This window comes from Bombina bombina, chromosome 1 (assembly GCF_027579735.1).
Source record: "Bombina bombina isolate aBomBom1 chromosome 1, aBomBom1.pri, whole genome shotgun sequence".
Taxonomy (NCBI): Eukaryota; Metazoa; Chordata; class Amphibia; order Anura; family Bombinatoridae; genus Bombina; species Bombina bombina.
The window spans coordinates 1,431,320,047-1,431,347,692 of NC_069499.1; the positions used below are offsets into that span (position 1 = coordinate 1,431,320,047).

General features: G+C 40.3%; 1 protein-coding gene across 1 annotated transcript in view; it reads right to left on the minus strand.

Moving 5' to 3' along the window:
- Positions 1 to 27,646, minus strand: part of HORMAD1 (HORMA domain containing 1) — a 328,194-nt gene that overhangs the window by 34,203 nt on the left and 266,345 nt on the right. The window contains exon 12 of the mRNA XM_053719987.1: positions 9,668 to 9,745. Within this exon, the coding sequence (XP_053575962.1) occupies positions 9,668 to 9,745 (78 nt within the window). The remainder of the gene's footprint in view (positions 1 to 9,667; positions 9,746 to 27,646) is intronic.

Consider the following 27,646-nt stretch of genomic DNA (forward strand, 5'->3'; position numbering starts at 1 on the left):
CGCTCTGGCTATTATAAAAGAAAACCTTGATAGACGCATGAAATTATTGATCTATGAATGGTTGCTCAAGGTATAATAAAGTGCAATGGTTTTAAAAAATGTTTTACTTTGTTAAAAGCATATGCATTGTTTTACAGGACAACTTGTGTGTTATTTATCTTCCTTTCTTTGATGTGTCCAATTAGGGCATATATAAATGAGCTCCTGCTCATATCAGCCAATCACTGTGCACCATGTAGGATGGTCAGGGCTCTGTATTCCACAAAATGCACTCCAGCCTCTCTAGAGGGCGTGGAAACACCACAACTTTCAGACTTAAATTACAAGAAAAACAAGTAGAAAAAAAAAAGTATGCCAAAGATTTTTAGTAAAGCATTTTCTTCTTAAACGGGTAGAGTCCACAGATGCATTCATTACTTTTAGGAAATACAGAACCTGGCCACCAGGAGGAGGCAAAGACACCTCACCCACTCCCCTCATCTCCCAGTCATTCTTCGCCATTCGTCACAGGAGGTTAGCAGAGAAGTGTCAGAAGTTTGAGATAGTCTCTTATGGAGGGTAATACTCTTCGAAATGGGACAGGAGTTTTAAGTAATCCTGTCAGCCTCTCAGTGAGAGCATTGATGAAAGTTAGAGTCCGGAGATGCAGGGAGAGTTTTCCTGCAAAACCATCCCAACTCATATTAACAGCTCCTTGGCAATCAGCGTTGACGAGTTTGGCTGCCTACCTTTATTCACTCAAGTCCATGTCAGAAGCGAGGCTACTATCTGTCACACTTGAAGGACCATGTACATGTTCCACGGCGTAGATTCCGGTACAATCTTTTCTTTTTATTTCGATATGTGAATGTAATGTTAACGAAACAAGGTAGGGTCCCAGTGGGACTCCTTTTATCTTAATAAGGAATCATGGGTTAATATCTCCTGAGGGGGGTTATTGAACAGCGGGGACTTTAATCATGTTTGTTATATGGATCTATCTGCTAATGTGTAGCAATACCTAGGCTCATGGCTTTTATGGAACATAACGGCCTTATTTTAAGATTGAGATTGCGCGCCCTTTTTGTGACTGGCATGGTGCACCTCATGATGGGTGCGGTTACATTGTTTCCCACTTCCGTATGCTGACCGTGTGCGACAGAGAGAGAGAGTCTAGCTTGTGGGTTGTATAGTTCACAGGAGGTAGTGAGTGCCCTAGCCATTGGGGGTGTAAAAAGGGTGCCAGTTAGTGTTTGTCATTTTTGTAATCCAAAGATTATGGAGTATTCTGATATCTTAGACACGGATGTCTTCGATACAGAGAATGGGTCTTGTGATGAATATGAAATGGCCCGGTTAATCAATGCCCATCAGTTATGTTCTGATTGCCGTTCTAGAGTACTCTCTTCTCCCGAATCAGGGAGCTTAGAGTGTGTTGAACCATCTGCCTCAGAGGTTTCCATGTCCCATGAGGCACGTGCCCCAGACCCTTTCTCGGCTACGCAAGCAGGTGTCCCTATGGCCTTTACTCCTTCTCTGGAGGGTGGTTTGTTTACTCCAGAGGTTACGGCACGGTTTCGCATGGCCATTTCTATGGCGCTGGCTCATTTATATCTCCCAAGTGAAATATTTCTAAGATACTGTCCGTGTTCTGTTAACCAGGACCCGTCGGGCGTGGGATTGCCTGATTCAGTTCGGCCTCCTGGGGAAACGTTGGCCTCGGAGGCTTCAGGGGCCTAACCTCAGGGCCAGGGTCTTTTGTTGATCCGGCGAAGGATGATTTTGCCTTCCGTTATAGGCTGACACGTCTTCGTGTTCTTTTAAGACACGTTTTGGAGATGTTAGAGGATCCCAGTCCTAGTGGGCCGAGGGATCCTAGGCTTAGATGCTGGATGGCAAACTGGATATGACATTTGGGGATGAAGCCAATCTCCTTAACGTCTCTGTTTTAATTTTTTCTTTATGTTTCGGTTCCAGTTCTGAGCTTGGGTAAACGGGGCCTCTGATCGGCTGGTCCCGTTGGCGCTCCCATTCACCTTGGGTGTTCACCCGACGGGTGCAGCCTTCCTTTTATTTTTGATCCGGATGGATGTGTTTGATTTGTTTTTCTTAAACTCATGTCTGATAGATTTCCGTTTTGAGAACGTTCTTCTCTGGAACCGAGACTTACGATTTTGTGGTCGCGTGTGCACTTCCACAGAAGTTGCGCACTTTTGAATAACAGAATTATGTTTTCTAGTTAATTTATCGAACCTTTGAGTCAAATTTTCTTGGACCTTGGACAGTTCTGGAGTGTCCTTATACCACGCAAAAAAGGTGGATATAAATCTACACTAGTAAAAATGTTTACAATGCCAATAGATATAGGCTATTATCTCCAAAAAGCCCAAAATTGCAAATGGGGAACATTTTTTAGAAAGAATGAAACTTTACTAAAAGAATCTATGGCGCTATGCAGCTTAATGTAAACTTAAGGGCCTAAAATGATTTATATATGGAATATTCCAAAATATGTATATATGCAAAAGAATATAAATATGTAAATTTTAAGAATTCTAAATATCAGATGGCGGTAGTATAATAAATAGATATATTTTAATACATAAAAATGTATACTAGACACAATAGACTCTAAATTTCATCAGCATAAAAACAACAATTAAAATTCATAAATGCATAAATGATCCTTAATATTTTTAAAAACAAATCAGTTAGACAATATTAAAAGTAGGACAATAAAAAAACACTGGTGCAAAGAACAGTATCCAGGTATACTGCTTAAATTGTGTAGTAAGCAGAAAAGCCTGAAACAAATTAATCCTCCGTTTGAAAATGTGTTTCCTATAATGATGTTGTTAACCCACAGTCTTAAAAAGTCTTTAGAATTTTTTTGAGGTTTGATAATTTCCTAAAGGAAAGAGAGACAGACAAGAGAAACTTGTCACAAGTACGGCAGATAGTTCAAGTAGGTATTTTACGTCTTACTTACACCGGATGTCGATGATATAGTATTAGTCTGGAAAGGAAGTCAGAATTTACAGAATTTTTAACAGAAATGAATACCAATAATAAAAATTTAAAATTTACTAGTGAAATCAGCAATGAGAAAATAAACTTCTTGGGTTTAGAATTATACATCTCCAACAATACTATCAATACCAGAACACACTTTAAGGCCGTAGACGCTAATAACTATATACATCAGACTAGCTGCCACCACCAAAAGTGGAAAAATAATATACCTAAGGGACAGTTACTGCAGATTCAAAAGAATTGTAGTAATGATTAGGATTTTGATATACAATCTGAAGTTTTGATGAATAAATTTCTAGCCAGAGGTTATAAAGAAAATGATATTATAACCATTAGAGATTAAATACAATTAAAAGATAGAACAGAACTTTTAACCAAAAAGAAGGAGAAATCAAAAAGATTTGAGAATAAAGAACTCTTTATCCCCTTCATCACTAAATATAGTCAAAACAACTATCTAATAGAAAAAATAATAAGGAAACATTGGCCAATCCTAAAAAGTGATGAAAGGATAGGTGAACTATTGCCTAAATACCCTAATATAATTTATAAGAAATCTCAGAACCTAAAATCTATTCTGGCTCCTACAGAGATCAGAAAGAAACTAAAGGAAAGACCAAGATATTATGGGAAAAGCTATAAAAGGATTTTTTCCCATGCCTTACATGCAAAGCGTGTAAACACGCAGAAAAAACAAAAGAAATAAGGTCTAGTGTTACAAGAAAAGGTTACAAAATTAAACAACAAATCAGATGCTCAGATAAACATGTAGTCTATCTTTTAGAATGTAAATGTGGCCTGCAATATATAGGTCAGTCGGAAAGGCCCCTTAGGGATAGAATTAGGGAACATCTTCTATCAATTGAAAATCACGACCAGGAAAGAAATAAGGAACTCCCAATTCCAAGACATTTTGTAAGTTGCAAAAAGCAAACACCAAATATTTAAAATACACCGGAATTGCTAAGGTGACAAAAAATTGGAGGGGTATAGATATACATAATAGTTTGCTTAAATTAGAAAGTAAATTGATTTTTGAAATGAAGACCCTCATTTCTAAAGGACTCAATCAAGAGTTTGAGCTAAATTGCTTCCTTACAGAATAATTACTTAAAAGAAATATCTGTAAGAAACATTTAAAATAATATCTCTAATAGGTCTAGTTCTAAATATTTATAGGTTTCAGTTATCCATAATTATTTATATATTGTTGAATAGGTTTTCTCCGAACTAAGTATATAATCTATAGTTAATTTGGGTTAAAAAATATCTAATGAAATATTATTAAAAAAGATAGAAGAACTAAAAATATTAAGTGAATAACAAAAACGATAACTATTGGAGGCTTAATGCTAAATTACATTACCCAAAATTAACATTAGCAATATTGGTATTATCAGCCCCTATATAATGTTGCAGCCTCTGGATAACACCAACTACTGAAAAAACATAAAAAATATGTGTAAAGAAAATAGGTATTAATGAAACATGATGAAATGGGTAAAATAAACCACAATGGGATAAGCAAATCATAATACACAAAATAATACACAAATAAACCGTCTAAGTATAATAATCCAGTATATCCCTTTAAAGTATAAATTGGACTCAACTTTGTATTTGTATAATAATCCAGTATATCCCTCTAAAGTATAAATTGGATTCAACTTTGTATTCTGCAATTAAGATTGTGAACATACCGCTACCATTTCCTTTTATAAGGTTAAAACAATTTGTTAACTGTTTTTACATCTATTATATCTATTACCTATGCACTTAATTTAAAGTGAGTGTGTTGACACATCCAAATCTATAAAGCTTGAACCCCAAAATTAAATTACATAAACTTCAATTAAATAATTGAATAACGAATAGCCCAATAAAAGGCTTTGGAATGCGAGTGTGAGATAGAGCTTGAGAAAGGCGTAATAGCCGAAACGCGTTGCTCTAATTGTGGTCCATTTGAGGACCCGTATTTGTGAAAGTTCACATGACTGATACCCAGACGCAGGAACGGCAAGAAGCGTAGCCGTTGTGTTTGGTTCTAACCGGAAACTGACACCTGGACCCAGCAACCCCTTGTGGTTTAGCAAGATCCACACCTGGCCGATTCTGGGAGAACTCTTGGATCCGCAACAGCATCTGGAGAGCTGTCCAACACCATCCGGTGTAAGTAAAACGTAAAATACCTACTTGAACTATCTGCCGTACTTGTGATAAGTTTCTCTTGTCTGTCTCTCTTTCCTTTAGGAAATTATCAAACCTCAAAAAATTCTAAAGACTTTTTAATACTGTGGGTTAACAACATCATTATAGGAAACACATTTTCAAACGGAGGATTCATTTGTTTCAGGCTTTTCTGCTTACTACACAATTTAAGCAGTATACCTGGATACTGTTCTTTGCACCAGTGTTTTTTATTGTCCTACTTTTTTTATTGTCCTATTTTTAATATTGTCTAACTGATTTGTTTTTAACTATTAAGGATCATTTATGCATTTATGAATTTTAATTGTTGTTTTTATGCTGATGAAATTTAGAGTCTATTGTGTTTAGTATACATTTTTATGTATTAAAATATATCTATTTATTATACTACTGCCATCCGATATTTAGAATTCTTAAAATATACATATCTATATTCTTTTGCATATATACATATTTTGGAATATTCCATATATAAATCATTTTAGGCCCTTAAGTTTACATTAAGCTGCATAGCGCCATAGATTCTTTTAGTAAAGTTTCATTCTTTCTAAAAAACGTTCCCCAGTGTCCTTATACCAGGCAGGTACTTGTCAGATGCTTTTCTGCTGTTACTTGGGTTCATGTCACCCTCATGGTGCTGATTTAATCCTGTCGGATTCTTATTGTCACTTGGCCTATTGATATGGACTCCGGGCTCAGATCCTATTTTGAAGTATGAGGCCTAGTGTGTAGATACAATGCTTCTGAATGGAGGGTTGTGAGTGCTGGTCTAAGGTTGGCTTTTTCTGGCTACTCGCCTGGGATACGGGTCTGACGTCATCATGGTTCTTACAGGTCCCTGGGGACTCAGAACCAGAGTTTCCATTCCTTTGGAGTTGGGAGATGTGATTGACCTCTGTGGTCTAGTGTTTCGAGTGGTGAACGATTTGCATCTTCACTTGAGGTTCTTCCAGATCCTGACTCTTTAGCCTAATAACATTGTTTTGTGGTGGTGGAGTCTCCTTCCTTCTCGCCTTGGGGGAGGGGGGGGGGGTAATCTGTTCTGGAAGTGCGGGCATGTCCTTCCTTTGCTCAGAGTTGCGTTACTCTAAGAGGTGGAGTGCAGGGATTTCCCTACCATCTGTGGGGAACTGTGAGGCTTCCAGCTTCTACCCTGTTAAAGGGGTTTTTGGAAGATTGACCCTGCAAGGATCTCTGGAGGCTTTTTTCTCTTCCATATAGGATCTACCCTTGGTGTTATCTGCAACCTCGTTGCAAATCTAGTCTTGGGGCTTAACAGTGAAGGGCCGAGGTCGGTTACAGATGGTTGCCCTTCTGCGGTCAAGTAGATAACCATTTATCCTCAATGCTCCGTTGGGGGGTGGTTTACGTCTAGCTCTCTGGGATGGCAAGCAGAAGGTCAAAGGTTCACATCCACCTTCGGGTGCTGGTTGTTATCTTGCCAGCGTGTGCAGCGCATGGTTAAGCTTGTTTTCGAGATTTTTCCTTGCGCTCCAGGAGCTCTGGGTGCCGAATCTTAAACTGGTCAGGAGTACTTTCAGACTCTTGGGTTTGAGGCTGTTGCTAGGTCGCCAAGTCTACGGACTTTAGAGGGTGCGCTCCTAATCATAGGAAGCAGCTTAGTGTTCCTCAGGAAGTTAGATCCTTCGATCGATTCCATTTTTGAGGACTCTGGCCTGGGACCATGTCCCTCCCTGTATTGGGTGTGGATGGTTCGATCTCACCTTAGGTGTTGTGGTCCCGCGTGTCCCTTTGAAGGGGTCTGTTTTTTTTTCTCATGGGAGATTCCTATCTGCCTGAGGCTTAGGTGCTAGGTCTCTCTGACAGATCCCTACTGGTCTTCTGGTGCATTTGATGTTCCTGTAGACTCTAGGTGTCCTCTCAACTGGGTTAGCGATATTGGCCGAGGGGTCGTCTCTATGGTAGGGTGGTTTCCATTGCTCTAGTTCCCTTCTCTCCTAGAGTGGGGGATGGGTTCTTGTGTGTTCTCCTGATTCGGAGTTACCTCAGTATCTGTGATGACCTGTGGACCTTGTTTTTCTTGCCTTGTAGGGGTTTTTCACTTCTTGCGTTTTCAGAATCCTGGAAAGGGAGATGTGGAGTAGTCAAAATCTACATTTTTTTCACATTGCCTTATATGTTCGCTATTCCCAGTTATCAGTCTGGGCTATACTAGTGTGTTAAGTTTGTTTGATTGCCATCTTGGACCTCCGTTGGGACACACACACCTGTTGATGTGCTAGATACAGCCCAGGAGAGTACTGGTCTTATACGGGAGAGCACAAGATATATATACGGATCCGGTTTCCAGACAGCACAGGAGTAGGAGTCAGCTGGACGAATCATAAGAGTCCAGGAGGCGGTTGTGACACTTCTCAAGTATCTGTCATCTTGTAAGTACATATCACTTGCAATAGTGGCGTGTCATGCCTTATTGATTGTGCACTATGTTGGCGCCTTCTTTTATTTCATTTCATCTGTAGATGTGATGTAGTGACTGGTTCCACCGTTCCTGCAGCAGGAGGCTGGGGGTTTGAACCCTGGTAAGGCTCCTGTTCTTTTTTGGATTCTGATATTTAGATGCTGGGGGTCTGGGAACTCTCTTCTCTTGGGAAGTGTTTCTCCTTATGGAAGACAGCAGTGTAGGGGGTCTCGTACCCGAGCACGAAGTCTGTCCTGACTCACGGTAGCATGCTGTTTTTTAGTGGCTGTCAGAGTTCTATTCGGGGGTTTTGCTCTGCGTTGATCCATCCTTTTTTCCTCCAAACATCTGGGACTCTTGTTTTCAGTCTTTGACAAGCCTTTGGGCTGGGACCATTACTCTGGAGGGAAGGTCGGGAATCGGTTACTCTATGCAGTATTGACCGTTTTCTTCTTGAGTCTGTCCTCCCCTTTGGTGGAAGGACTTCTGATGTCCTACTCTTTTCTAAAGGCATCTGGTGCTGGGAGGGGACGCTCCTTGGAGCCCGGTATTCTGAGGGCTGTTGTTGAGTTTTTCGGCGCCTCTTCAATGGTTTGGGTTCCACGATGGCTGGGTCAGCTTTCCTACCTGGAAGCTGGTCATTGCGGGTTCCTGTTCAGATGACTTGATGTTCTCTTGGAGTGCTCTTTGCTAGCTGCTGGGATAGTTATCCTGTCTCTGCTGTCTATGCCTGCAAGTTTTGACTTGATACGAAGCAACAGGGAACTCATGGTTTTCTGGTGCACCTTATGGCATGGTGCTGTGTCACGGATATGAGGGTAACCCTCGGGCCCTCTTTGGGACGTGTTTTCCTGAGTATGGACTTCTTTCAGGTCCTTGTGTTTCTAGGGAGTTCATCTTTGTTATAGGCTTGTTCTATGTTTGGTGAGCCGTGTGGAATGGTCCTTTGCATTTCTTCTGGGAATCTGCTGGGCTGGCTCCTCGGAGGCTGTTTGTACTCGGCAGACTCTGGGGCTGAGTGGTCTCTAGCTCGGCTTTGCTGGTTGTGTAACTGATGTGTAGTTACCTGGGCTTCGGGTTTTTACCTGTGTCGTTTATTATTTTTATAGGGTGTCGGGTAATTTCAGGCTGGGGTGCCTTTCGAAGAGGCCGCCTTTTTTGTACCCACCCTTTGTTTGCATTCAGTGTCCTCTAGCTTGGGTATTGTTTTCCCAAAAGTAATGAATGCAGCTGTGGACTCTTCCCGTTAAAGAAGAAAAACATAAATTATGCTTACCTGATAATTTTCTTTCCTTCTGACGAGAAGAGTCCACAGCTCCCGACCACGTTTTGTCTATGAGGCGGCAGTAATTTTCTGTTCTTCTGGCACCTTTTTTCACCCTGATATTTCTCCTAATGTTCCTTGTTCCCTTGGCAGAATAACTGGGGGATGAGGGAAGTGGGGGGTGTATTTAAGCCTTTGGCTGGTGTGTCTTTGCCTTCTCCTGGTGGCCAGGTTCTGTATTTCCCAAAAGTAATGAATGCAGCTGTGGACTCTTCCCGTCAGAAGAAAAGAAAATTACCAGGTAAGCATAATTTATGTTTTTATGTGGGTGGGGGGGTTGAGTTTACTGTCCCCTTAACTTGTTGATTTAAAAACATAAAAACACGTCATGAAATAAAAATATATGTTTTAATTTTCAATAGGGCAATGATTTATTTTAGTGGTGTAACCTATATTTTGTTCATAAATCTCTGTCATAAGACTATAAGCCTGATGATCAAAAAACTCACTAGCATGAAAAGAAATCAAACAAAATTTTTGGGGGCTTTTTTAGCGTTATATTGCAATGTAGGTGTCTCTCCTTCACATCCAGAACCCTGCATAGTGAGATAAACAGTTCTCAAGCTAAAATGGGCCTTTATACAATTGTTTGAGGGACCTTGCAGCACTGACAAGAGCTTTTACATAATCTCTCCAGATCGAAGAGCTTGAGGTCATCGCGCCATAAGACTTTCATCAAATCCATTTAGAATAATACCAACCGGTTTATGAAAGATCCTCCCACTCCTCGTTCTACGGCTGTATGATAGTTTATTATCAGTCTGAGATGCACTGTTTCCCTAGAACAAAAGGCAAAAGGGTGCAATAAGTAACGTTTATAGGGCCTTAATAACCAAACAAGACACTATGGCCGTGATTGCAATAGACATGAAAATTATATCTTAAAGGGACAGTCTACAATAGAATTGTTATTGATTTAAAAGATAGATAATCCCTTTATTACCCATTCCCCAGTTTTGCATAACTAACACACAGCTAGATTACGAGTTTTGCGTTATGAGTCAAATAGCATTGTTATGGACCATAACGCTTCATTTTTCCTAATGTTGCAATTACAAGTCTTGTAGGTATAGGTGTACCGCAAACCTTTTTCAATGGGACTCCCATAGCGCCGGTATTACAAGCTTGCCTGGGAGGCCAAAAAGTGAGCAGTACACTCTATAACCACAAGATCTGTACCGCCATCTAAAGTAAGTAGTTATGAGTTTTACGTTACAAAGCTGTAACATGTTATGATGTATCTTTTGGCTATATCACATTGACTCTTCGAATGATTATAATTGTTATAAGTCTTTATTTTATACAGTATCAACTGTCAAGGTTTTATTTATGTAATTATTGGTTAATGGCATCTTGCTAGATTAGAGATGTGTTTTATGTTTTTTTCCCATAATTATGTTTATATCTATATAGGTTAATTTTTTAACTTTTCACCATTATATTGTTGACTCTATTTTTGGGCTATGGATCTCTCTACCATTGATATGTTACTGGACTTAGACCTTCGACGCTCTGGTTGATGGCATCTTTTGCTGCTAGTGACTTTTTAGACACTCCTCTCATCACTTGGTCTACTAGAGACTGTGACTCATTGGAGTCATTTTTACCTTATTGTTTTTGCCACTTTTTTACAATCCCTTCAGGTTTTATAGATTTAGTGTGAAGTGATGCGCTTTGCTCTCCCAACTAGCCAATCTTAATATACTACCTCCTTCCTAGATAGTTCAAATATGGTATACAAATAACAATAAGGGTAGATGGCGCTAAAAAGCAATTGGGTAACTAAATAGTGGTATATAGTGAGGGATAATTCTCAAAACTCTCTTCTAAATTTAGACTATATCTAGATAGTCACAATTTTCCAACAAACTGATTCCCAATCTGTAGTTCAATCAAATCTATAACAACTTTTATTATCAGTATTTTTGAACAATTTTGCTCTAATAGACCAACTTGTACAGTAAAATTTCTTCAAGCTTTCATAATGCAAATAAATCTAAAATCATATATATTAACTGACTGTCAGCTTTAAAACATCTTAAAAAACGTTTGATAGACACAATATCTCTAAAATTCTTGCTACAGTGACTGCTTCGTTTCTATGCAGTTAGAAAATACAGCTCTAATGCTTCAAATGTAAAACATATTCACAGTGATAAATGACAGCGGTATCTCTTTAAATTTTTTTTTTTTTTTTTTTGCCTGCAGGCTGTAACGTTTTTTCAGATAGTACAGTCTTTCCTTTGTATGCTGTTTTCACAGACAATTGATGCAGGTGCTTTTAAGTTGCAAATTACAGTCTCTGCTTCTATTAGCAATTGGTGTGGGTGTATTTCTTTAAAAAACTTTGTGCTCTGAGACAAGGTGATTATACAGTTCAGAGTATAATAAAATATTGGTTCTTGTGATTTATGGGAGGTAGCTCCCTTACGCTTAATCTATTTCAGCCTCTTTGTGTTCAGATGATTTCTCACCTCTTTGGCTGCCGTCTGCAGGAAACTTTAGGTGTATATACACTCTCACCTGCTTTTGGCTTTTCCTTCCGGCTGGTCTTCTCCCGCTGAGACACGCTGTGCACTGCGCGTCTCAGTCTGCTGGAAAACTTTGTGTGGTTCTTCACTTGCGCAAGCCTTACTTACCACAATCAGACTCCCATCCAAGGAATGAAGATGCAAAAGTTGCTCTGCTCTTAAGTACCAAGTACGCAGAGTTTCTCCTTTAAAGTGTCTTTCTGTTACCTCTCACAGCAGCTCGCATACAATCCTTTCTACGCGTTTCACCCTTTCACTTAGGGCTTTTTCAAGATGCTGTATGCTGCTTGTTGCTCTCCTTAAATACACTCAAACACACCTGTAATTGCTAAGTTCACTCCTCCTTTGACCTGGAAGTCTTTCAACAGTTAAAGTGTGATCTTTGTATATAATCATATACCGCTGTCTTTGTGCTTTTTATTTATACCAGACTGTTAATTATTCATTCTAAATTGATATAAGACTCATAAAATAGATAAAAATGTTAACATATTAGTTGTCAACCTAGTTTGGAAGCATATAAACACTGAATCTCTAAATTAAAGTTTCTTAAAAATTATGATCTATCCGGGTATTGAACCCTTGTCTCCACGGTCTGAGGATGCAGAGTTCCCTCTAAGCTATAATTGCTCTTATACTATCATGATCTTTTATTCATTAAATCTGATTTATTTTTGTTTTGTATACCCTAATGTTTTATTAGGCCTACTGTGATTAGCTTCCTTATTTTATTTGTTCTAATACATAAAAAATATATATAAAAAAATGGGCTTATGTCTAACTCAGAATTTAGACCATTGGGATATAAGGTGTCAAAATTGTAAATTATCTCTGCTTCTTTTTTGAGTAGGAGCTGGAGAGGAGGGAACTTTGAAAATCTCCTACTCAAAAAAGAAGCAGAGATAATTTACAATTTTGACACCTTATATCCCAATGGTCTAAATTCTGAGTTAGACATAAGCCCATTTTTAATGTAACAGAAGTTTGAACAAATAAAAAGTCTTCCCACTCTCAAACAGACATCAGCTTATTTCATCAACTTAGGGACAACAAAAGAACTAAATAAAATATTAGAGGAGAACTCTATAGTTAGAAGGAAGCAAAAATAAAAAGGAAGAAAATCATATAAAGGACACCTAGAAAAGAAAGAGAGAATGAGAAGGAGTGTATGGTATGGAGGTAGCCATGTAAACCTAGGAAAGAGGAGACCCGTGTTCAATCCCAAATAAGAACTACCTATCTTTTCTGAAAAATATTTTTATATATATTTTTTATGTATTAGAACAAATAAAATAAGGAAGCTAATCACAGTAGGCCTAATAAAACATTAGGGTATACAAAACAAAAATAAATCAGATTTAATGAATAAAAGATCATGATAAGTATAAGAGCAATTATAGCTTAGAGGGAACTCTGCATCCTCAGACCGTGGAGACAAGGGTTCAATACCCGGATAGATCATAATTTTTAAGAAACTTTAATTTAGAGATTCAGTGTTTATATGCTTCCAAACTAGGTTGACAACTAATATGTTAACATTTTTATCTATTTTATGAGTCTTATATCAATTTAGAATGAATAATTAACAGTCTGGTATAAATAAAAAGCACAAAGACAGCGGTATATGATTATATACAAAGATCACACTTTAACTGTTGAAAGATTTCCAGGTCAAAGGAGGAGTGAACTTAGCAATTACAGGTGTGTTTGAGTGTATTTAAGGAGAGCAACAAGCAGCATACAGCATCTTGAAAAAGCCCTAAGTGAAAGGGTGAAACGCGTAGAAAGGATTGTATGCGAGCTGCTGTGAGAGGTAACAGAAAGACACTTTAAAGGAGAAACTCTGCGTACTTGGTACTTAAGAGCAGAGCAACTTTTGCATCTTCATTCCTTGGATGGGAGTCTGATTGTGGTAAGTAAGGCTTGCGCAAGTGAAGAACCACACAAAGTTTTCCAGCAGACTGAGACGCGCAGTGCACAGCGTGTCTCAGCGGGAGAAGACCAGCCGGAAGGAAAAGCCAAAAGCAGGTGAGAGTGTATATACACCTAAAGTTTCCTGCAGACGGCAGCCAAAGAGGTGAGAAATCATCTGAACACAAAGAGGCTGAAATAGATTAAGCGTAAGGGAGCTACCTCCCATAAATCACAAGAACCAATATTTTATTATACTCTGAACTGTATAATCACCTTGTCTCAGAGCACAAAGTTTTTTAAAGAAATACACCCACACCAATTGCTAATAGAAGCAGAGACTGTAATTTGCAACTTAAAAGCACCTGCATCAATTGTCTGTGAAAACAGCATACAAAGGAAAGACTGTACTATCTGAAAAAACGTTACAGCCTGCAGGCAAAAAAAAAAAAAAAAAAAAAAAAAAAAAAATTTAAAGAGATACCGCTGTCATTTATCACTGTGAATATGTTTTACATTTGAAGCCTTAGAGCTGTATTTTCTAACTGCATAGAAACGAAGCAGTCACTGTAGCAAGAATTTTAGAGATATTGTGTCTATCAAACGTTTTTTAAGATGTTTTAAAGCTGACAGTCAGTTAATATATATGATTTTAGATTTATTTGCATTATGAAAGCTTGAAGAAATTTTACTGTACAAGTTGGTCTATTAGAGCAAAATTGTTCAAAAATACTGATAATAAAAGTTGTTATAGATTTGATTGAACTACAGATTGGGAATCAGTTTGTTGGAAAATTGTGACTATCTAGATATAGTCTAAATTTAGAAGAGAGGTTTGAGCATTATCCCTCACTATATACCACTATTTAGTTACCCAATTGCTTTTTAGCGCCATCTACCCTTATTGTTATTTGTAATCCCTTCAGGTGAATTGCTAGTTTACTGTGTATTTGTAATACTTTGTTTCGCTAGTGACTTCACATGGCTACTGATACGGTTACTATGTGGCTTGGTATAGGCTCTACGGTTGGATAAACAGGCAGTGATTTTACTCCCACGTATGATCGGTTGGCATTTTTTGCACATAAATTACCGTGACTCATTGGAATTGTGATCGGTTGGCATTTTTTGCACATAAATTACCGAGACTCATTGGAATTGTGATTACTCTAAAGTTGATATGATTATTTACACCCCTCCTTAGGTGATTGGCTAGTGCTTTGTGGGCTGGTTGCCTAGTTCGCTAGATATTTTGACAGCCGTGATGCTGTTTGAGTGGTCATTTGACGCGGCTATTTGAGGGGCTGGTCATAGGCTCTGCGGTATGATGATAAGGGAAGTAACCACACCTCCAATGTATGATTGGCTGGCTACCTCGCAAACGGAGACGGTATCCACTGCGATAGGTGAATTAGGCTAGTGTTTGTGAGCTGAATGCCAATTTCGCTAGATGTCATGACAGCGGTTATGCTGCGTGAAATGTTGTTTGATGCGGCTACTGAGGGGCCAGCTATAGACTCTACGATATGATGAAAAAGTGAGTAACCACACCTCCAACATATGATTGGTTGGCTATTCCGTAAACAGATATGGTATTTACTACGATATAGTATAAATTATATACATTCATTCTTGTAGATACGATGATCACTTTACTGTTTGGGACCTATGATTGTGACCTAAAAATATTTTCCCAAAATTTAGGTGAAGTATGCAGGGTACATATAATACACATATGTTTTATCACATATTGACGTTTTACTCAGGGAGGGTATTTTGAACACCAGTTAGACAACTTAGGGATAATGATTTAAAGTTTTTGGGCCATCTCAATAATCTTGTCAAATGATGAAGGGAACAGATTCCTATTGTGCTCTCATGCTTACTATTTTGATATAGCAAAAATCAATCACACATGACTTAGCCACGCCCCCAAACACCACACGCTTTCAATCACTCACACTAAAATCAGCTGTGTTAGCTTGTGGGTGGGGAGCTGGAAATTGGTTTTGATTGGATATGATAGTGTATAAAAGTGTAGCAGTATGTGTATTGTTTTATACAGCCTGATGAAACCGTGCTGTGACACGGAGAAACGCGTTGCTTTTTAAACCACTTTGTTTTTAAACTATTTGTTTTTATTAAACAACTTATATACATATATCTGCTGCTACAATGTACTATTTTTGGAGAATCCAGTACTGCCATATCTGCTTTAGAGCTTGCACCGGCTATCTGACTGGCCATCCTATATATGATCTATCAGGTCATATTTAAAGGGTCATCCTCCACTGCTGGAATCCCCCTGGTGGGATAAGGTGTGTTTTTTTGGAACAGCTAAGGACCCCTGATTTCCTCTCTATCCAATCGGATCTTGGACTCCCCCTGGTGGGACAAAGGACATCGTGATCACCCTCTGTGTGACCTTCCTGTATACAGCCTGAGCGTCTACCGGACGACTTGTGGTTCCGGTTTGCTTATATTGCACAACTGTGCAGTACACCACGTGAGTAGCTATTTGGCTATTTATATCACTTTGGATTTTGATCGCCTGATCTGCACTATGTGGCGCCCTCTATGTTTTGTTTTTTAAAGTGTTAAAAAGTACACTAACACCCATAAACTCCTGCATCGCAAACACTGTAATAAAGTTATTAACCCCTAATCTGCCGCTCCGGACATCGCCGCCACTATTAAAATGTATTAACCCCTATTCCGCCACTCCCCGACATCGTCGCCACTATAATAAACCGATTAACCCCTAAACCGCCACCCTCCGGCACCACAAACACTATTTAAATATAATTAAGCCCTAATCTGCTGTCCGCCCACACCGCCGCTATAATAAACCTATTAACCCCTAAACCGCAAGCCCCCCCACGAAATATACTTAAACTATTAAACCCTAAACCGAAAGCCCCCTACAACGAAACATACTAAAATAAACTATTGACCCCTAAACCTAACGACCCCCCCTAACTTTATATTAAAATTTCCCTATCTTAAATTAAAATAAAACTTACCTGTCAAATTAAATAAATTAATTTTAAACTGTAGTTTAATTATTAAACTACAATTAAACTAACTACCAATTAAATTTAACTACACATTAAGAAAATCCTAACACTACTCTAAAAATTAAAAAAAGTATCTAATTACAAAAAAATAACTAAATTACAAAAAGCAAACACTAAATTATGAAAAATAAGAATTTATTAAAAATAAAAAAGAATCACACTTAATCTAATAGCCCTATCAAAATAAAAAATCCCCCCAAAAATAAAAAAACCCCTAGCCTACAATAAACTACCATTGGCCCTTAACCCCTTAAGGACCAGCGACGTACCCTGTATGTCACTGGCCTTTTTTTGGGATTTGATTGTTTTATAGCGCGGTCTTGCCACCAGCGTTGAGACTGCTCTATTCCACAAAGCCTGCTGGAGGGAGGGCATTAATAGCGTGTTCTTGCTAGACTTGCGCTATTATGTCCTAAAAAAAACCTTAACGACCAGTGACATACAGGGTACATTGTGGTCATTAAGGGGTTAAAAGGACCTTTTGTGGGGCATTGCTCCCAAAGAAATCAGCTCTTTTACCTGTAAAAAAAAATACAAACACCCCCAAACAGTAAAACCCACCACCACCCAACCCCCCCGCAAATAAAAAATTTAAAATAGCCTAAGCTCCCCATTGCCCTAAAAAGGGCATTTGTATGGGCATTACCCTTAAAATGGCATTTAGCTCTTTAACATGCCCAGACCCTAATCTAAAAATAAAACCCACCCAAAAAACCCTTAAATAAACCTAACACTAACCCCCGACGATCCACTTACAGTTCCCGCTTGAAGGATCCATCCATGCGGCAAGAAGTCTTCATCCAGGCAGCCTCTTCCATCTTCATCCAGCCGGGGAAGTCCTCATCCAGACGGCAAGAAATCATTATCCAGACGGCATTTTTTATCTTCATCCATCCTGCACAGAGCGGGTCCATCCTGAAGACATCCGGTGCAGAGCATCCTCTTCATACGGCCGCCGTCGTAAACTGGAACTTCAATGCAAGTGAAGTCATCCAAGATGGAGTCCCTTGCATTTCTATTGGCTGAAAGATTTCAATCAGCCAATAAGATTAGAGCTGCTAAAATCCTATTGGCTGTTCCAATCAGCCAATAGGATTTGAGCAGCTCTCATCCTATTGGCTGTTCCAATTAGCCAATAGGATTGAGCTCTCATCCTATTGGCTGATTGGAACAGCCAATAGGATGAGAGCTCAATCCTATTGGCTGATTGGAACAGCCAATAGGATGAGGGCTCAATCTTATTGGCTGATTGAAACAGCCAATATGATTTTAGCACAAATGGTGCTTCAATGGTACAAAATGTGTTAAAACAAATACTGCCAGTCACACACAAAGTGACTCGGAATTGCTTAACCCCACTGCCACTATTCATTTTATACTTCCTGAAGGGCGCCAGTCAGGGATGTATTTTGGCCTAGGCAAACAAGGCACTTGCCTAGGGCTGCAGATTGGGGAACCAGCACTTTTTAAGTTTCTGCTGGGAGTGGCAGGTGACTTAACTAGCACTAGCAGTCTGTATTGTATATGTATATCCTGTATGTATATTTATATATATATATATATATATATATATATATATATATATATATATATATATATATATATTATTACTGCTCACATGTGTACTGTATACATATGTGGTAATTCATCCCACCTGAGTGTATGCAAGTGTTTTTAAAGCTCATTTACTGCCAAATAAGGCTTAAAACTTGGGGGGTGGGGGGTTGAGGGACAGCAACATTTTGAGCAGCTAGGGCAGCACAAAACCTAAATACACCCCTGCCCCCAATGCATTAACATTAACTGCATTGCCCCCTGTGTTAATCCTTTACTTCCCTGTATATTGTGATGGGGTTCATAAGTGTGTGGTGCAGTTGGTAGAGGTCACAATCAGCGTTTATGCAGTTGAGGTCACAGTATATGCTAATAGGTAGTGCTGGTGTATTTACCTCACAGCATTTGCTCTATTTCAGGAGTTATAGTGATTTTTAATAGGCCTTTATTGCCCCCTCACCATATAAATACATCATATGACACCTGATTTGAATGAGCAAGGTCTACAGATTAAAATAAGGGGTTTCATGCCCTTATAGCTATCAAGTGATCGTTATAATAATGATAACCTGGCAGTAACCTAAACACTAGCCTAGATGTTGTTATAGTGCTGATGTTAGGACTCATAGAACCATGTTTGTTTGAAGAAAAAATAATAATAATAAAAAAATAAAAGAATCAAATACTTGTGAGTACTGGGAGAATGTGAAAATAGGTGATATTTTGTAAAATTATGTTTAGGATGACATTTAGTACAATTTTTTTTCATTTTAAATATATCTTTATTGGCATTTAGAGTGTACGATGATTATCACCAATAAGCAACAAATAACAACAAGATGTTTTTGACTCCTGTGGTTGAATCCACAGTGTTTAACTACAGATTCCAAAGAAGTAGTTCCAACTGCAGAGCATCAGAATAGAATACTAGATCAAATATGCAAACATAGATAAAATCAGCAAACAACATCTTTATTTACAAAAATAAACATTATCACATACCTCCCAACATTTGTGGCTGAGAATGAGTGACACAGGAGGTTCAAAGGAGCCTGTCACCATTTTGTGGGTGGAGCCGATTGTTGGTATTTCTGGGTGGTCTGTGGGAGGGGCTAAGATAAATTCTGTAAAGAATGAGATATGGCTGTCCCAGAGGGACAGAGCTCAGAATTAGGGACTGTCCCTCTCAAATAGGGACAGTTGGGAAGTCTGTTAGGCTAAGACACATTAAACTGATATATTTTCCCTACAAAGGGGGAGAGCTATGAAGGCCTGCAGCAAAAACAATAATTACACAGAGGAAGAACATTGTGGCCCAAGCATACCTTGGACTCAAAACATAGTACCCCTTGTTCTCCCCGGTGTCAAGTTCATGGGCACACAGCCCACTAGATTTTGGTGGCTGCCCTGATGTTAAAATAAAAAGAAAGCACAGAGGCAGCTCCTCACACATAATCTCCTGTGAGATGAGTAACATCTGTGCCTTGTTGAGATAAAAATACCTAGTAGATGCAGTTAACCCAAGGCTACCAAGAGAACTGCAGTGTAAATATGTTGCAGGCTCTTTGGTAGTCATGGGGTTAACTATATCTACTAGGTATTTTACCTTAGCATGGCACAAATGTTTCTCAGATAGCAGGACCTTATGTAAGAGGAGCTTCCTCCTTGCTGTGCAGAGGTAATGATTTACTGCCCATAACATATGGGATATACACATTTTTGTAAATAACAGAATTTATGCTTACCTGATAAATTACTTTCTCCAACGGTGTGTCTGGTCCACGGCGTCATCCTTACTTGTGGGAATATCTCTTCCCCAACAGGAAATGGCAAAGAGTCCCAGCAAAAGCTGGCCATATAGTCCCTCCTAGGCTCCGCCCACCCCAGTCATTCGACCGACGGACAGGAGGAAAAAACAGGAGAAACTATAGGGTGCCGTGGTGACTGTAGTTAGAGAAAATAATTCATCAAACCTGATTAAAAAACCAGGGCGGGCCGTGGACCGGACACACCGTTGGAGAAAGTAATTTATCAGGTAAGCATAAATTCTGTTTTCTCCAACATTGGTGTGTCCGGTCCACGGCGTCATCCTTACTTGTGGGAACCAATACCAAAGCTTTAGGACACGGATGAAGGGAGGGAGCAAATCAGGTTACCTAAACGGAAGGCACCACGGCTTGCAAAACCTTTCTCCCAAAAATAGCCCCTGAAGAAGCAAAAGTATCAAATTTGTAAAATTTGGCAAAAGTGTGCAGTGAAGACCAAGTCGCTGCCTTACATATCTGATCAACAGAAGCCTCGTTCTTGAAGGCCCATGTGGAAGCCACAGCCCTAGTAGAGTAAGCTGTGATTCTTTCAGGGGGCTGCCGTCCGGCAGTCTCGTAAGCCAATCGGATGATGCTTTTAAGCCAAAAGGAAAGAGAGGTAGAAGTCGCTTTTTGACCTCTCCTCTTACCAGAATAGACGACAAACAGAGAAGATGTTTGTCTGAAATCCTTTGTAGCTTCTAAATAGAATTTTAGAGCACGGACAACGTCCAAATTGTGCAACAAACGTTCCTTCTTTGAAACTGGATTCGGACACAAAGAAGGTACAACTATCTCCTGGTTAATATTTTTGTTAGAAACAACCTTTGGAAGAAAACCAGGCTTAGTACGCAAAACCACCTTATCTGCATGGAACACCAGATAGGGTGGAGAACACTGCAAAGCAGATAACTCAGAAACTCTTCTAGCAGAAGAAATAGCAACCAAAAACAAAACTTTCCAAGATAACAACTTAATATCTATGGAATGTAGAGGTTCAAACGGAACACCTTGAAGAACTGAAAGAACTAGATTTAAACTCCAGGGAGGAGTCAAAGGTCTGTAAACAGGCTTGATCCTAACCAGAGCCTGAACAAATGCTTGAACATCTGGCACAGCTGCCAGTCGTTTGTGTAATAAGACAGATAAAGCAGAAATCTGTCCCTTTAGAGAACTCGCTGATAATCCTTTATCCAAACCTTCTTGTAGAAAGGAAAGGATCTTAGGAATTTTGACCTTATTCCATAAGAATCCCTTGGATTCACACCAGCAGATATATCTTTTCCATATTTTATGGTAAATTTTTCTAGTTACCGGTTTTCTGGCTTGAACTAGAGTATCTATCACAGAATCTGAAAACCCACGCTTTGATAGAATCAAGCGTTCAATTTCCAAGCCGTCAGCTGGAGGGAGACCAGATTTGGATGTTCGAATGGACCCTGTACAAGAAGATCCTGTCTCAGAGGTAGCTTCCATGGTGGAACCGATGACATATTCACCAGGTCTGCATACCAAGTCCTGCGTGGCCACGCAGGGGCTATCAAAATCACCGGAGCCCTCTCCTGCTTGATCCTGGCTACCAGCCTGGGAATGAGAGGAAACGGTGGAAACACATAGGCTAGGTTAAAGGTCCAAGGCGCTACTAATGCATCCACTAGAGTCGCCTTGGGATCCCTGGATCTGGACCCGTAGCAAGGAACCTTGAAGTTCTGACGAGACGCCATCAGATCCATGTCTGGAATGCCCCATAATTGAGTCAACTGGGCAAAGATCTCCGGGTGGAGTTCCCACTCCCCCGGATGGAAAGTCTGACGACTCAGGTAATCCGCTTCCCAGTTTTCCACACCTGGGATGTGGATCGTAGATAGGTGGCAGGAGTGATCCTCCACCCATTGTATTATTCTGGTCACTTCTTTCATCGCCAGGGAACTCCTTGTTCCCCCCTGATGATTGATATAAGCAACAGTCGTCATGTTGTCTGATTGGAATCTTATGAATCTGGCCTTTGCTAGTTGAGGCCAAGCCCTGAGAGCATTGAATATCGCTCTCAGTTCCAGAATGTTTATCGGGATAAGAGACTCTTCCCGAGACCATAGTCCCTGAGCTTTCAGGAATTCCCAGACTGCGCCCCAGCCCACTAGACTGGCGTCGGTCGTGACGATGACCCACTCTGGTCTGCGGAAGCTCATTCCCTGGGATAGGTGGTCCAGGGTTAGCCACCAACGGAGTGAATCTCTGGTCTTCTGATCTACTTGAATCACTGGAGACAAGTCTGTATAGTCCCCATTCCACTGTTTCAGCATGCACAGTTGTAATGGTCTTAGATGAATTCGTGCAAAAGGAACTATGTCCATTGCTGCAACCATCAACCCTACTACTTCCATGCACTGAGCTACGGAAGGACGAGGAATAGAATGAAGAACTTGACAAGTGTTTAGAAGTTTTGACTTTCTGACTTCTGTCAGGAAAATCCTCATTTCTAAAGAATCTATTATTGTTCCCAAGAAAGGAACTCTTGTCGACGGAAACAGGGAACTTTTTTCTATGTTCACCTTCCATCCGTGAGATCTGAGAAAGGCCAGAACGATGTCTGTATGAGCCTTTGCCTTTGAAAGAGACGACGCTTGTATTAGAATGTCGTCCAAGTATGGTACTACTGCAATGCCCCTCGGTCTTAGAACCACTAGAAGGGACCCGAGTACCTTTGTGAAAATCCTTGGAGCAGTGGCTAACCCGAATGGGAGGGCCACAAACTGGTAATGTTTGTCCAGAAAGGCGAACCTTAGGAACTGATGATGTTCTTTGTGGATAGGGATATGTAGATACGCATCCTTTAGATCCACGGTAATCATAAATTGACCTTCCTGGATTGTAGGTAGAATCGTTCGAATGGTTTCCATTTTGAACAATGGTACTCTGAGAAATTTGTTTAGGATTTTTAAATCCAGAATTGGTCTGAAGGTTCCCTCTTTTTTGGGAACTATAAACAGATTTGAGTAAAATCCCATTCCTTGTTCCGCCATTGGAACTGGGTGTATCACTCCCATTTTTAACAGGTCTTCTACACAATGTAAGAATGCCTGTCTCTTTATTTGGTTTGAGGATAAGTGAGATATGTGGAACCTTCCCCTTGGGGGTAGTTTCTTGAATTCCAGGAGATAACCCTGAGAAACTATTTCTAGCGTCCAGGGGTCCTGAACATCTCTTGCCCAAGCCTAAGCAAAGAGAGAGAGTCTGCCCCCTACTAGATCCGGTCCCGGATCGGGGGCTACTCCTTCATGCTGTTTTGTTAGCAGCAGCAGGCTTTTTGGCCTGCTTACCCTTGTTCCAGCCTTGCATCGATTTCCAGGCTGGTTTGGTTTGTGAAGCGTTACTCTCTTGTTTAGAGGATGCAGAGTTAGAGGTCGGTCCGTTCCTGAAATTACGAAAGGAACGAAAATTAGACTTATTCTTGGCTTTGAAAGGTCTATCTTGTGGAAGGGCGTGGCCCTTTCCCCCAGTGATGTCAGAAATAATCTCTTTCAATTCTGGCCCAAAGAGAGTTTTACCCTTGAAGGGGATATTAAGTAATTTTGTCTTGGAAGATACATCCGCTGACCAAGACTTTAGCCAAAGCGCTCTGCGCGCCACAATTGCAAACCCTGAATTTTTCGCCGGTAATCTAGCTGATTGCAAAGCGGCATCTAAAATAAAAGAATTAGCCAACTTGAGTGCGTGAACTCTGTCCATAACCTCCTCATACGGAGTCTCTCTACTGAGCGACTTTTCCAGTTCCTCGAACCAGAACCACGCTGCTGTAGTGACAGGAACAATGCACGAAATGGGTTGCAGGAGGTAACCTTGCTGCACAAAAATCTTTTTAAGCAAACCCTCCAATTTTTTATCCATAGGATCTTTGAAAGCACAATTATCCTTGATAGGGATAGTAGTGCGTTTGTTTAGAGTAGAAACTGCCCCCTCGACCTTAGGGACTGTCTGCCATAAGTCCTTTCTGGGGTCGACCATAGGAAATAATTTTTTAAATATAGGAGGGGGGACAAAAGGTATGCCGGGCCTCTCCCACTCCTTATTCACTATGTCCGCCACCCGCTTGGGTATAGGAAAAGACACAGAAGGAGATGATGTAGAACTATGTCTACTCCCTTCATCTGAGGAATCATCTTGGGCAATTTCATTATCTGTGGCAGTACTGTCCTTACTTTGTTTGGACGCTATGGCACAATTATCACACAATTTTGAAGGGGGAGACACATTGGCTTTCATACATATAGAACATAACTTATCTGAAGGTGCAGACATGTTAAACAGGCTTAAACTTGTCAATAAAGTACAAAAAAAACGTTTTAAACAAAACGTTACTGTCACTTTAAATTTTAAACAGTGCACACTTTATTACTGAATATGTGAAAAACTATGAAGGAATTGTTCAAAAATTACCAAATTTCCACCACAGTGTCTTAAAGCATTCAAGGTATTGCACACCAATTTTCAAAGCTTTAACCCTTAAATTAAAGAAACCGGAGCCGGTTACAGTTTTAACCCCTCTACAGTCCCAGCTACAGCCTTTGCTGCGACTTTACCAAACCCAGAGGGGAATACGATACCAAATGAAGCCTTCTAGGAAGTTTTCCAACTACTTTGGGATCCTCACACATGCATCTGCATGTCTGCTCTCAAAAAGTAACTGCGCAGTAATGGCGCGAAAATGAGGCTCAGCCTACAACTGGGAAGGCCCTTCCTGACTGGAAAGGTGTCTAACACAGTGCCTGACGTTAAAAAACGTTCCCCAAGCTTATAAGTGTGAATTACAAGTATAAACATGTATAAAATGCCCAAATAAAGCAATCGATTTTGCCCATAAAAGTGTCTACCAGTTTTATAGCCCATATTAAGCCCTTTATTCTGTTTGAGACTAAGAAAATTGGCTTACCGGTCCCCATGAGGGGAAATGACAGCCTTCCAGCATTACACAGTCTTGTTAGAAATATGGCTAGTCATACCTTAAGCAGAAAAAGTCTGCTAACTGTTTCCCCCAACTGAAGTTACTTCATCTCAACAGTCCTATGTGGAAACAACACCCGATTTTAGTTACTATCTGCTAAAATCATCTTCCTCTCACAAACAGATTCTTCATCTTTTTCTGTTTCAGAGTAAATAGTACATACCAGCACTATTTTAAAATAACAAACTCTTGATAGTAGAATAAAAAACTACAACTAAAACACCACATACTCTTAACCATCTCCGTGGAGATGTTGCCTGTGCAACGGCAAAGAGAATGACTGGGGTGGGCGGAGCCTAGGAGGGACTATATGGCCAGCTTTTGCTGGGACTCTTTGCCATTTCCTGTTGGGGAAGAGATATTCCCACAAGTAAGGATGATGCCGTGGACCGGACACACCAATGTTGGAGAAATTTTATTATATCTTTTCATGTGACAACACTGAAGAAATGACACTTTGCTACAATGTAAAATAGTGAGTGTATAGCCTGTATTACAGTGTAAATTTGCTTTCCCCTAAAAATAACTCAACACACAGCCATTAATGTCTAAAACATTGGCAACAAAAGTGAGTACACCCCTAAGTGGAAATGTCCAAATTGGGACCAAAGTGTCAATATTTTGTGTGGCCACCATTATTTTCCAGCACTGCCTTAACCCTCTTGGGCATGGAGTTCACCAGAGCTTCACAGGTTGCCACTGGAATCCTCTTCCACTTTTCCATGATGACATCATGGAGCTGGTGGATGTTAGAGACCTTGCGCTCTCCCACCTTCCATTTGAGGATGCCCACAGATGCTTAATAGGGTTTAGGTCTGGAGACATGCTTGGCCAGTCCATCACCTTTACCCTCAGCTTCTTTAGCAAGGCAGTGATCGTCTTGGAGGTGTGTTTGGGGTCATTATCATGTTGGAATACTGCCCTGCGGTCCAGTCTCTGAAAGGAGGGGATCATGCTCTGCTTCAGTATGTCACAGTACATGTTGGCATTCATGGTTCCCTTAATGAACTGTAGCTCCCTAGTGCCGGCAGCATTTATGCAGGCCCAGACCATGACACTCCCACCACCATGATTGACTGTAGGCAAGACACACTTGTCTTTGTACTCCTCACCTGGTTGCCACCACACATGCTTGACACCATCTGAACCAAATAAGTTTATCTTGGTCTCATCGGACCACAGGACATGGTTCCTGTAATCCATGTCCTTAGTCTGCTTGTCTTCAGCAAACTGTTTGTGGGCTTTCTTGTTCATCATCTTTAGAAGAGGCTTCCTTCTGGGATGACAGCCATGCGGACCAATTTGATGCAGTGTGCGGTGTATGGTCTGAGCACTGAAAGACTGACCCCCCCCACCCCTTCAACCTCTGCAGCAATGCTGGCAGCACTCATAAGTCTATTTCCCAAAGACAACTTTTGGATATGACGCTGAGCACGTGCACTCAACTTCTTTGATCGACCATGGCAATCAACTTCTGAGTGGAACCTGTCCTGTGAAACTGCTGTAGGGTCTTGCCCACCATGCTGCAGCTCAGTTTCAGGGTCTTGGCAACCTTCTTATAGCCTAGGCCATCTTTATGTAGAGCAACAATTCTTTCTTTCAGACCCTCAGAGTTCTTTGCCATGAGGTGCCATGTTGAACTTCCAGTGACCAGTATGAGAGAGTGTGAAAGCGATAACACCACATTTAACACACCTGCTCCCCATTCACACTTGAGACCTTGTAACACTAATAAGTCACATGACACCGGGGAGGGAAATGGCTAATTGGGCCCAATTTGGATATTTCCACTTAGGGGTGTACTCACTTTTGTTGTTAAAGGTTTAGAAATTAATGGCTGTGTTTTGAGTTATTTTAAGGGGACAGCAAATTTACACTGTTATACAGGCTGTACTCTCACTACTTTACATTGTAGCAAAGTGTCATTTCTTCAGTGTTGTCACATGAAAAAATATAACATATTTACAAAAAAGTGAGGGGTGTACTCACTTTTGTGAGATACTGTATTTCCTGCCATTTGGAGGAGGTCAAGAACCCTTATCAAAGCTTAAAATCCCTCCCACCTCCCATCTCTCTCTTAGTTTTGTTCTTGGCCTTGTAAGAAAAGGTGGAGAATAGAGGTGTTTCCAGCTACTTGCTTATGGATTTAAATTTGGGAGCTCAGACCAATGTGAGACCCAGAGTCCCTGGGAATTATCATTCATAAAGAAGACAGAAGAAAAACTTCATAGCAGCTGAATAATACAAGGACATAGGAATACCCTGTTATGGTACAGTATTTCACCAAGGGGACTTCAGCCATAACTACCCTCAAGCGTCTTGGGGACTCATCCTTAGCCTCCCCCTGAGGGACACAGGTATTTCCTACTGCAATCCTCTGCGCTAACTGTACCTGCATTGGATACTGGATACTGCTGCAGCTGCATTGACAAGGATTTGACATGCCTGGTAAGCCAGTGGAGGGGTGCTACTTAAGGTAAGTAACTTAACATAGCACACACTGGCTTTAACACTGAAATACATACATGTACATTTCTAAAGATAGATATGAATGTACATATATATAGAACTTGGAAAAAGTATGTAAGGAGGACCAGGTAGCCGCCTTAGAAATCTGATCCATAGAGGCCTCATTCTTAAAGGTCCAAGAGGAAGCCATTACTCTAGTGGAATGAGCCGTAATCCTCTGAGGAGGTCTATGTCCCGCTGTCTCGTAAGCTAGGCGGATAACACTCCTCAACCAAAAAGATAAAGTAGAAGAAGCCTTCTGGCCCTTACAGCCCACTATAACAAAACTCTC